General features: G+C 53.3%; 1 protein-coding gene across 29 annotated transcripts in view; it reads left to right on the top strand.

Moving 5' to 3' along the window:
* Positions 1–10,874, top strand: part of RALGPS1 (Ral GEF with PH domain and SH3 binding motif 1) — a 308,501-nt gene that overhangs the window by 273,070 nt on the left and 24,557 nt on the right. For 19 of the 29 annotated variants that reach the window (XM_070518724.1, XM_070518730.1, XM_070518729.1 and 16 more), the window contains 3 exons: positions 5,758–5,884; positions 7,445–7,602; positions 9,949–10,000. In XM_070518724.1, coding sequence (XP_070374825.1) covers positions 5,758–5,884; positions 7,445–7,602; positions 9,949–10,000 — 337 coding nt within the window. The remainder of the gene's footprint in view (positions 1–5,757; positions 5,885–7,444; positions 7,603–9,948; positions 10,001–10,874) is intronic. The other 10 variants (XM_070518738.1, XM_070518735.1, XM_070518739.1 and 7 more) reach the window with 2 other exon arrangements.

The following is a 10,874-nucleotide window of genomic DNA, read 5'->3' as shown; positions in this document are numbered from 1 at the left end:
CCTCACCCACCACATCCCTCCACCCCCCCAACCCCCCACCCCGACCAGGAGAGGGTGGACCCTGGGTTCAAGTGCCGCATATATTAGATATAGAAACCCTGGCTTTCTTGCCTGTAACACGGGGCTGCTAAGAGTACCCACCTCACGGATTGCAGCACGTGCACACAGCACAGTGCCAGTGCGCACCATCCAACCATAACTATCACCGTTATTATTACTACGACAACACCAAGGAGTCAAGTTCCAGTTCAGACCACAGGGGGAGGAGCGATGTGAGTTGACCTTTACAAAATACTTTCTGAACCCAGAGTGGGAGCCAGAGTGACTCAGGCAGGGAGACTGTGATCCCGCGTCCACGCCACTGATAAACAAGGCCTCGTCACTCCTCTGCATGGACTCATTTATTGAGCAATATGTGCAAAACACAAACAAGGCAGGATGGCTTCCGTTCTTCCTCTTCCCCTCTGGAGCAACTGCACGAGACGTTTCCTCCAGGACAGAGCCTCTCTCGTTCCAGTGCTTTGAGCAGAAGTTCACCGGGGTACATGTCAGAAGCACCTGGAAAGCAATGCCCAGACCCTCCTGAGGCCAAGAAAATGAGAACCTCCAGGGATGGGCCCAGGAAACTCCATTTCTCACACACTCTCCAGATGATTCTGATGTATTCTGTGGCTAAGAATCACAGCTTCAAAGAAGCTGATGACAGCATGGAGCCCCTCGCCAGGAAAATGCACACACACAAAGCTCACAATTTCAGTACCTCCACACGGTCCTCAGAGGCCTTCCAAGACCCCTCTCCGTGGTGCAGTCCCGGCCGTGGCTCTCTGACTTCGTCATTATGGATTGGTCTGTCAGAGCCCTGTTCTTGAGACGTCATGTTGAGACCTCGGACGGCCTCCTCTCTCTCCTGCCCCCGGGCCAGCTGTCCTGAGAGGCGGTGTGGTGGTGTGAGGCTTCCTTGTTAGGGTTCCTTGGGCTTCAAACAGGGACAGCCTCTGGCTGGCCTCAACCAAAAGGGAAACGATTGGCTCATTGAATCCGGGGAAGGCTGAGCAGCCAGGCCAGGGAAGGACAGAAAGGCCCTGGGCTTCAGGAACAACTGGAACAGGACTCCCTTCCGCCCTGCTTTTGTCTCACTCTGTGAGCCTGTCTCACCACACACCAGCTTCCTTCTCCACAGGAAGGGGAACATGGCCATCGACAGTGTCTAGGTTTCATTTCTTGTTCACCAAAAAGAGATTGTCTTCAAACATGTTCTAGGCTCAAGTCAAAAATCCTGGGGAAGGTGTCTACCCCTAGCCAGGACCAGGGGCAAGCCGCGTTGGTGACCCCGTTCATGGGAGGGGAGATTGCTGGAGAAGGTGCTGGTGCAGGTGGTCCCAGGTGTTCACCCCGTGGATTCACAGGCCTACACTTGAACCTGGTTCCCTTGCCAACCAGCTCCCTGTCCTCGATGCTTAACTTCCTGAGCGTCTGCTTCCCCACTTGTGAATTAAGGCTAATAATGGAGACCTCCGCCGAGGGGTGTTGTATGGGTTATATGTGAAGGCACTGCGGGGCTGCCTCAGGACGCAGGTGGCACACTCAAATGGGGTGATTGGAGGAGAGTTTCAGAATGGGGCTGTTTACGAAGACGTGGATAGGGTGCAGGGGAACCCCAAGGGACGGGGCAGCACCCCAGGGCTAGAAACAGTGGGGTGCTGTAGCGGCCCCTAGGCCTGTAGGAGTGCATGGAGCACTAGTTACCAAATCCAGAGTAGAGGCTCGAGGAGACCGCTGCCTCTCAGGAGTGACCCCACAGGAGACAGCTGGAGGAAGCGGTGCCCGAGCCTCACTCTCCTCCCTTCCCCCAGCCTCCGCCAGGGCTCCCCATTGGCGTGACCCAACGAGGAGCCAGAGAGGAGGGAGCCCACTGACCTAGGCCCCTTGCACAGGGTGGAGAAAGGTACAGGACAGATCTGGAGGGCAAACAGAAGATTCCAGCACAGCCCCTAGCACAGCACCTGGCAGAGTAGGTGTCCAGTAGTTTTAAAGTATTCTCATTTTAAATAATGAAATGTCTAATAATAGGGAATACCCCTTGTACCCACTATCCCTGTTAAACAGAAGTAACATTTTGCCATATTTGCTTTATATGTTTCAAGTAATTAACATCACAGAGAGAGCAAAAGTCCCTCTCACCCATCCTCTCCTTTTCTTCTTGAGCGAAGTACCGCTGTCCTGGTACCGTTTTGAGTCATTCCTCTGCAGGTTTTTGTGTTTTACTACATATATACTGTGGGAGAGGAAGAAATTTTCCTCTACCCTTCTAGGTTCCTCTGCCTGGTCTAAAAGTTAAATCGACATGAGACAGATTAAGAGGAGAAAATCAAATTTAACTGCAGACATACAAGAATACACTTATGTGAGAGGGTTGGAGACAAAAAGGTAAAACCAGGTATATATGCCATCTTGAGCTAAGGAATGGGATAGGGGCCCAAGGCTTCAGAGGAGAGGAGGGCAATTCACAGGATGATAAGAAGAGAAGATGGTCGGCAATTAGAGGTTTGCCCTGCCATACAGATAGATTGTAAAGATTTATTTCTGGTGATAACTCTTATTATGGGCAAGGCCCCCAATTTAAATTCTTTAAGGGAGAGGTAAAGTTTGTCTTGAGCCCACAGGGTCTCGATTGCCTTTAGCTCAAAATATTCCACGTGCCAAAGTGGCACGTCTTGGGGAAGCCTGTGAACCCCTTCAATACCTATACATAAACGTATATACAACGTTTTGTATGTTTTTAAAATTTTACCTAAATAACATCATGCCATCGACATAAACGTTCTTTTGCAACTTTCTCTTTCCACTTACGTATATTTATATGACCTATCCCTATTGGTACCTGTAGATCCAGTTTCTTCATTTTTTCCTGCTCTGTAGAATTTGTTGAGTGAATGGACCACAGCTCATTTATCCATTTCCATACAAGGGGCCCGTAGGTTGTTTCCGCACTGAATATCCTTGTAAATATGTCTCCTTGTGCATCTGTGCAAGAGTTTCCCAAGCATAGAGACCTCGCATTGGAGTCACTGGTCACGAAGGCGTAGCATTTTCACCTTTACCAGCATGGCTAATTGCTTTCCAAATGTTCTACACTCCTCTGAGCCCTGAACTAGCATTCCTGTCCCTCCACATCCTGGCCAACACTTGATATTGTCAGGCTAACTAGTTTTTTACAATCTAATGAGGTGAAAATGTCTCTTGTTTTTACTATAATTTACATTCCCATTATTGTCAGTGAGGTTAAGCATCTTTCCTTATAGTTATTGGTCATTTGGGGTTCCTCTTTTGTGAATTTCCTCTTTGTGTCCTTTGTCCATTTTCTCTGTGTTGTTTGTCTCTTTCTTGCTGGTATTTGAAGTTCTCTATATATCTGAACATGAATCCTTTGTTGATGGTGTGAGTGGCAGATCCCTTCTCCCCAGACTATGACTTACCTTTTAATGTTGATTTTGCTGCCTTTTGTTTATTTGTTTACTTTTGTGCAGTAATGTTTAATGTAATCACATTTATTCACTTTTTCCCTTTTAAGGTTTGTGCTTTTTGTTGCTTTCTTCTCCTCGAGGTTATAAAGATTGTCTCTTATTTCTTTCCCAATAGTTTTGCCTTTTTGCTTTTCACACGTATGGCATTAATCCACTTGTATAATATAAGATAGGAGGACTCTAATTTCATCTTTTTCCGCATGGAACCCAAATGTTCTAGCTGTATATACTGAAAAGACTCTCCCTTCCCCTCTCACTTGTAATACCACCGCCACCGTGAAGCAAGTCTCGGCTCTCACTTCTGATTGACTGACCTGTTTCTCCATCCATGCCCCAACACCGAGCTGTGTGAATTACTGTTGTTTTGTGTTTTGTTCTGATATCTAGTAGGGCAAGTCCTATACTATTCTTCTTAAGAATTGTCTTGGCTGTTTTGTCCCTTTGTTCTTCCCTCAGTATTTTAAGATCAGCTTAAATGACTGAGTCCGGCAGGGTTTGAATACCATGCCATTGACAGTTTCAAGCAAGGAATGACGTGGCCAACTTTTCATTTTTCAAACACTCATGAAGCTGTATATGGGTTGGATTTGAGAGGATCAGACTGAAGACAGGAAGAAGATAAAGGGTGGGGACCCAGACCAATCACTGACAAGAGAGATGGGCAGGGAGAGGGTGTGCAAAAATCTAGGGGCTTTGGTGACTGTGTATGGCAAGTGAGAAGAGAAAAGGCAAATCATAGTCTAGGAGAAGCCAAGACAAGCCCACATTCCAGGCCAGGGAACTGAGTGACCAGCAGTGCTTCCAGCCAAGGCTGGAAATCCAAGAGGAGGTTCCAGGTTCAACCTTGGCTGAGCTGAACTTGGGTACCTTAGAAAAGTTCAGACAGAGATATCGTGCCAACAGGTGGGTATATAGGTCTTGGGCTCAGATACAAGGACTACAGTAAAGATCGAAGAGTCATCAGCATGTCTGTCGAGTTAAAATCAAATCAAAACCAGGAGCCAAAGAGGGAGCCCTCTGTACCTCCCAAAGTTCCAGAAGGGAGGTGGACTTTCCGCAGTGGACAGGCTGGGGAGGGGGGCCATTATTTTGGACACTAAGCATGATCCAAACATGCTGGAGGACACGGGAACCTAGGTCACTTGTGGATCTACGGTATCTTGTGATGGAGGATGTGGAGCCCTGGATGGACCTTGGACCTCACAGGTCCTCCAGAAAAGTTCCCCAGCATGGCCAGGCAGCAGCCCCTTGATTCACTGTGTATTCGACGTGCTCTGTAGGAAGTGGCTGGGCCCCTTTGTGGAAGCCCTGGTCCTCACTTCCGGTGTCTGGCCCAGGTAACAAAAGCTACACTAGCATCTGGGGTCACCTCCCTTAAAGACCTCCCTTCCCAAGCCACAGAAACTAAAGAGTACAACAGTGGTCGGGGTCCCACCCCCTCAAAACATAGCTGTGGACATGGCCACAAAGGACTCTGCCTCGCTGTCTGCATATAGTGCTCAGTGGCGTTTGTGGCCCAAGCCCCTGGCTCTGGTGACCTCCTGTTGGCCCCATGATTGAGGCTGAGGAGGACATGGTGATAATTCTCGTAATAAAACAAGTATGAGTGCTAACTGTGGGGCTCTACAGACACCACCTCAGTACTCCTCTCAGCCACCTGCAAGGAAACTGAGCCTCAGGGAATAAGTTACGTAACCCGTCCAAGGTCACCCAGGCAGGAGCTGACAGGCCTGAGGTCTGAGCCCCTGCCTGCCTAGCTGTGCTCTCGCTCAATCTGCTGCCTCCCCAGGAAGCTTTCCATCCCTTTGTTTTGAATGAGGGGCTAGAAAGCAGAGTGGCTATAGAAGGACACGGGGGGACTCAGAAGACACGCTGTTAAGTCTCAATTCTGTCACCCAGCTGGGTGACTTTGGATAAGTTGTTCCATGGGGAAATGGGGCCAGGCTGTTGATCCCCATGTGCATCCCCCACATCCCTCATGGCACTCTCCTCTGCATTAGCCAGGGGACGCCATGCACAGCTGGACACTGGCCATCCTGACCGTTGGTTGTCAGACCTGGACACTGATTGTACTGGAAGGGAGGGACCAGTGTCTCATGAGCAGAAAGCTGTGGGGCTTGAATGACCCTTGCCCACCTGTGACAGCCAGGCGGGGTACCTTACCCCAAGCCTGCCTCTCCTCCTCCAAGCTTCTGCAGCCCCCACCATCGCTCTCTTTCTGCTCTGTTCGCAGGCCCCTCCACCGGCTCCAGTTCTGCGAGGTTCAGCCGGAGGCCCACCTGTCCTGATGCTTCTGTTGCTGGCAGCCTCCCCACACCCCCAGTCCCAAGACACAGGAAGAGCCACAGCCTGGGCAACAAGTGAGTGAGTGAGCCCCCCGGACTCGGCTGAGCATGGGGTAGGGGCTAAAGGGATCCTGGGAATGTTTGCCCACCGGGGCCCTCCCCAACCCCATCTGGGAGGTGCTGCCAAGCGCCCTGGTATCCTGGCTGGTGTCCTTCCCTCAGGCTGGAAGAGCTGGGGGTGGCTGCGGCAGCACAGCCTGTGTACTGGTGATGATCTTGCTGGCTCAGTAGCCGATGGAGGAAGCATGCAGGCAAGGACAGGGAAGCAATAGTGGGATTCCAGAAAGCTTGCTCCCAGGTTCAATTAGTGCCTCCTTTATGGAAAATCCCAGAGTCCAGTAGACACCATGACTGTCATCCAGGGCAGCACTAGGTGTCTCGTGGCTCCTGCTAGTGGTGGGGCTCAGAGTCTCTGCCTGCCAGTTGCTGCGGAAAGCCTGTGGAGTGTGAACCCGCCGCTGGTTCACCCAGCCCTCTGGGGCTGACAGCCAGGGGGATGCGTGGTCCTGGCATCACTGGGGGCAGTCATGCTCGTGTCCCCAGGGTGTTGGCACAGGCTCCTAAGAGTTGGCTCCATCCCTTCCTCCCTGCCTCCCTCTGTTCCTTCATCTCTTCCTTCCTTCCTTCTTCCCATCTTCCTCCTCCCCTTCCTCCCTCCCTCTCTTCCTTCCTTCCTTCCTTCACTAAGACATAAACCTCAGCCAGCCTCAACCTCAACCTACATTCCTGTCGAGCATTACAGTTGTCCCTGGTAACTGGCAAGGATTGGTTCCAGGACCACCCCCCCACACCCCCCCGAAATCTGCAGATGTGCAAGTCCCTTATATAAAATGGGGCAGTATTTGCATATAACCTACACACATTCTCCCATATACTTTAAATCATCTCTAGATTACTTATAATACCTAATACAATGTAAATAGTTGTTATACTGTATTGTTTAGGGATAATGACAAGAAAAAAAGTCTGTACATGCTCAGTACAGATGCAACCATCAGAGGCCTTCCCATTAGCGGTTGGTTGAATCCGTGGTTGGGTTGAATCCGCGGATGCGGAACCACGGATGTGGAGGGCCGACTGTGTCTCCTTGAGCCCCTCCAGGCCTCCAAGGTAGGTGCTGTGTTACACGTCTGCATTGTAAGAATGAGTCCAGTGAGGTTCAACGGGGTGAAGTACCTTGCGATGTAGTGAGGTTGGAGCCAGGATTTGGACCAGGGGCTTGTGACACCAGCACCAGATGTGCTGATCGCAGGGTCACAGTGCCCCTCCACTTATGTGGCCCCATTGCTCACAAGCACCATCTGCTCACTAGAGCCTCATAATCATCCTTGGAGACAGGCAGGGCAAGTATTATTAGTCTCCATTTGGCAGATGGAGAAACTGAGGCTCAGAGAAAGGATGTGACTTGCCCAGGTGACACTGTGAGACAGGGCATCGCCTGGACTTGTAGCATGATTCTGAGTGGAGGCCTTTTTCCTGCAGCTGTGCCATCTGCTCAAGCCCCCAGGGCAGGTGTAACCATGGTCACTCCATAGATAAGGAGCTTTGCTTTCTCTCTTCCTTTCCGTCTTCCAGTATGATGTGTCAGTTGAGTGTAGTTGAGAGTAAAAGTGCGACATTCCCATCGGAGAAAGCGAGGCACCTGCTGGACGACAGTGTCCTAGAGTCCCGCAGCCCCCGCAGGGGCCTCGCCCTCACCTCCTCCTCTGCCGTCACCAATGGACTCTCCCTAGGTAAGCGTCTCAGCCTGCACATGACAGCGGGCGGGCCACAGCCTGGCGTGTGCTCCATGTCTGTCTCTGTCACTGTGCAGTGCCCGGTGGCCCCTCGTCCCCTGCAGAAAGGGCTCCCTGCAAGAGTCACTAGAGCCAGGGAGGCCTTTGCTCCTGGCCTCCAGGGCTTCACGAAGTGCCCTGGGTTTGTCCTCATCCTGCTGGTAGCCTTGAGTGTGGCAGGCAGGTGGAGGGAGCAGCCAGACAGGTGCCTGAGACCTGCTGTCATTGTCAGCCACTGCCAAAGCCTGGCTGCTGCCCCCATGGGGCTTCTGTCCCTGGGGGAGCCACAAGTCCCAGTGTGCAAGAGCAGGGGAAGCTGCCCGGGGACAGCAGCTGGGTGGGCCACCGGGTCCTCACTTCTGTGCTTATCTTCACACTGAGAGGCCAGAATTAGGGAGGATGGAAACTTGATCTTCAAGGATGAAATTGCATGTCTGAGTTTCAGCCAGAAATGGTGCTTATGTCAATGGAAAGGACAGAAACTGAGCTGCTGTGGCTGGGATGGGCAGAGGTTGAAGTCAGAGCTGACGACGCATTGAGCTCTGCTCACAGGTCCATCCCCCTGCAGTGCCCAGGTCCCCTGTTGTTACTGCTATCAGACAGGTATACTCTGTGCTGGCTGTGCCCTTTCAACAAGCCTGTGCGTCTGTAGTTTGTGTGTCTGTGTGTCTGTCTGCTTGCCTTAACAGGGAGCCCTCTCGGGGCTGGTGGTGGTTTAGACAATTGCCAGGCTGGGTGTTTGATCTGGTGAGGACTTTGGGGTGGAGGGCCCATGAGAACTGGAAGGAAGTAGGTGGTAGGGACAGGAAAAATGGGCAGGAATCTCATGTCCCACGTCCCTGTGAAATGAGGCCAGTCTCTGAGGCAGTGTCACTCCAGGGGGCAGCTGTCTCCCACTCCCAGAGAGTCTGTGACAAGCAAGGTCCATGTCTGCCTTCTGTCCTGGGAGGCGGTTATCCTATTTGGACCCAGTCAGCGGTGTGCGACAGCTCAGGACAGTGCGGCCCGTGGTTCCTGGTGTGCCTCGGGAGAAGAGTTTGGGGGCAGCGTGTTGGGGAAAGGCTGGGTTAAGCCAGGTAAGCAGGTCTCTTCTCAGAGACGTCAGTGTACCGATGGGCATTACGGGTCTCCAAGAGGGCAGTGGAGTCCACGGGTTCCCACAGTGTCTGGTCAGGGAACCTTTCTCCTTGGAGCGTCCTGTGGGATGGGCTTCTGGAACCAGTCTGAGAAATGCCGGCCCAGGAGCATTCAGCTGGGCAGCGGAGGAGCTGTTCTACATCCAGGAAACTTTGTGAGCTGTGCCTGAGCCCAGGCCTTGCGATTCCTGAGACAGAAAACTGAGTCAGACGCAGTGCTGTCTGGTGTCCAGGCGGGCGATCACCAGGCGGCTTGGTTCTCGGCTCCTCTACTCGGGAAGCACAGATGTTTTTCTGTTTGGAGCTGAGGGCCCAGGAGCAGGTTGCCATGTGTTCATGTGGCTGGTTTGGGGCTGAACTGGTCCTCTGCACCCTGTAACTCCCAGGGGCCTAAGGCCTCCTCCTTCCCCCTTCCCACTGCTCAGCCTTGGTGCCAGCAGGCGGCCCAGGCAAAGAGCACTGGCCCGAGGTGCCTCTGAGGTCTGAGGGAGAATACAAAGACAGCGTGAAGTGACAGGAGGAAATCTCTCTGCTGTCCTTGTGGCCAGAGCCAGGCCTTGGAGAGCCCCTGAGAAGGAGGGCATCCCAGTCAGCCCCCGAGGGGCAGGCCCTGGGGAGGGTTGAGCCCCTCTCTGTGTGTACACTGGCCAGGGGAGTGAAGAGGCCCTCCCTCGAGGCTTCTGCCTAATGTGAGGCAGCTGCTCTGTGACCAGTGTCCAGTCAAGCCCTGACCCTTGGGAGAAGAAGTGCTCATTTGGCTTCTGTCCTCACCAGGTGAGGCCTGTTAAGCACTGGTTTCACTTGGGCCAGAAGGGAGACAGTGGTGGAGCCAGACCAGGCCAAGACAGAGGCCTAAGGACCCAGACCCCAGTGGGCCGGTGGACAGGCAGCTGCAGCCTTCAGGGGAACAGTGGGAAGCAAGTGGAGGACCCACATGGGAACAGTGGGACAGGATGGTTCTTTCGACTGACTTAGGGCAGAGTCAGAAATAGCAGCAGCAGAAACCCGAGTCACACGGATACCCACAGGGTCAGGAAGCTGTTTCTCTGTCACTTCTGTGGAGCTCAGGGGCCTGGGCCCCGTGACCCAGGAGAATAGGCCTCTCTGGGGTTGGCCCCTCTTCTGCGAGGCCGCCCACCACGCTCATTGATCTGTGTTCCTTTTCCAGGCAGTAGTGAGAGCTCAGAGTTTAGTGAAGAGATGTCTTCAGGGCTGGAAAGGTGAGTGTGGCCTCAGCTCGGCCTCCCTCCCAGTGGATGTGCTCAGGGCCTGTGGGAGCTGGAGACAGTTCTGGGCAGGGACCAGCCCCCACCCCCACCGCTAGCCTGGTAAGGCTGCTCTGTGGCTCCTCAGATCACCTTGGCCCAGGGGCAGGGCCACCTAGAAGGAAGAGCAGGATGGATGTGGGGCCGGGGGTCCCAGCCCTGTGCTCTGAGCAGCCGCACTCATCATCTGGTCCAGAGCTAGCCCGGGAGCCTGAGGCCAGCCCCTCTTCTCAGGCGGAGCTGCTGAGGAGACCTGGGACAGATTTGGTCTGAAATAGGGCTTCTTGGAACCAGAAGCCTGAGAATGGGCCTTGCCTGGAGATAGGCATGTGGCTCCGCCTGGTGGGGTCTGAGGGTGTTGCACCCACACGGCCTCAGGCCCTGCTGTGCACTGGTGACAATGAAGTGGATCCCTGGCCCGGGGTTTGGCTTCCTGTGGCGAGCACATCTGCCCTGGGAGTCAGGCCTCCCGCCCGGGAATTCAGCCACTGCACCTACTCCATGGCGCTTCCTCTGTGCCAGGCACAGGGGCTCGGGGCAAACAGGGACTCTGTGAACCGGGCGCTCAGGCCATGGTGCTGCCAGAGGTGGAGGGCATCGTGATGAGTCCACGTCTGAGGGGGCAGGGAGAAATCCAGGGATAGGATGTCCCAGAGAGGAGGTTTGTCCTTCAGAGTAGCCACTCCACCAGCACGCAGGGGCCTGTGGGCACAGACAGGCACACACTCGCACGCTCACACAGTTGTCATACACACTCACGTGGACACACACTACACACTTTCACACATACTTAATCTCACACACGTGCGCACACGCATTCCTGTGTGCA

Source organism: Equus asinus, chromosome 10 (genome assembly GCF_041296235.1).
Source record: "Equus asinus isolate D_3611 breed Donkey chromosome 10, EquAss-T2T_v2, whole genome shotgun sequence".
Lineage (NCBI taxonomy): Eukaryota > Metazoa > Chordata > Mammalia > Perissodactyla > Equidae > Equus > Equus asinus.
Note: the sequence above shows the minus strand (reverse complement) of the source record. Positions and strands in the feature narration are given on the sequence as shown.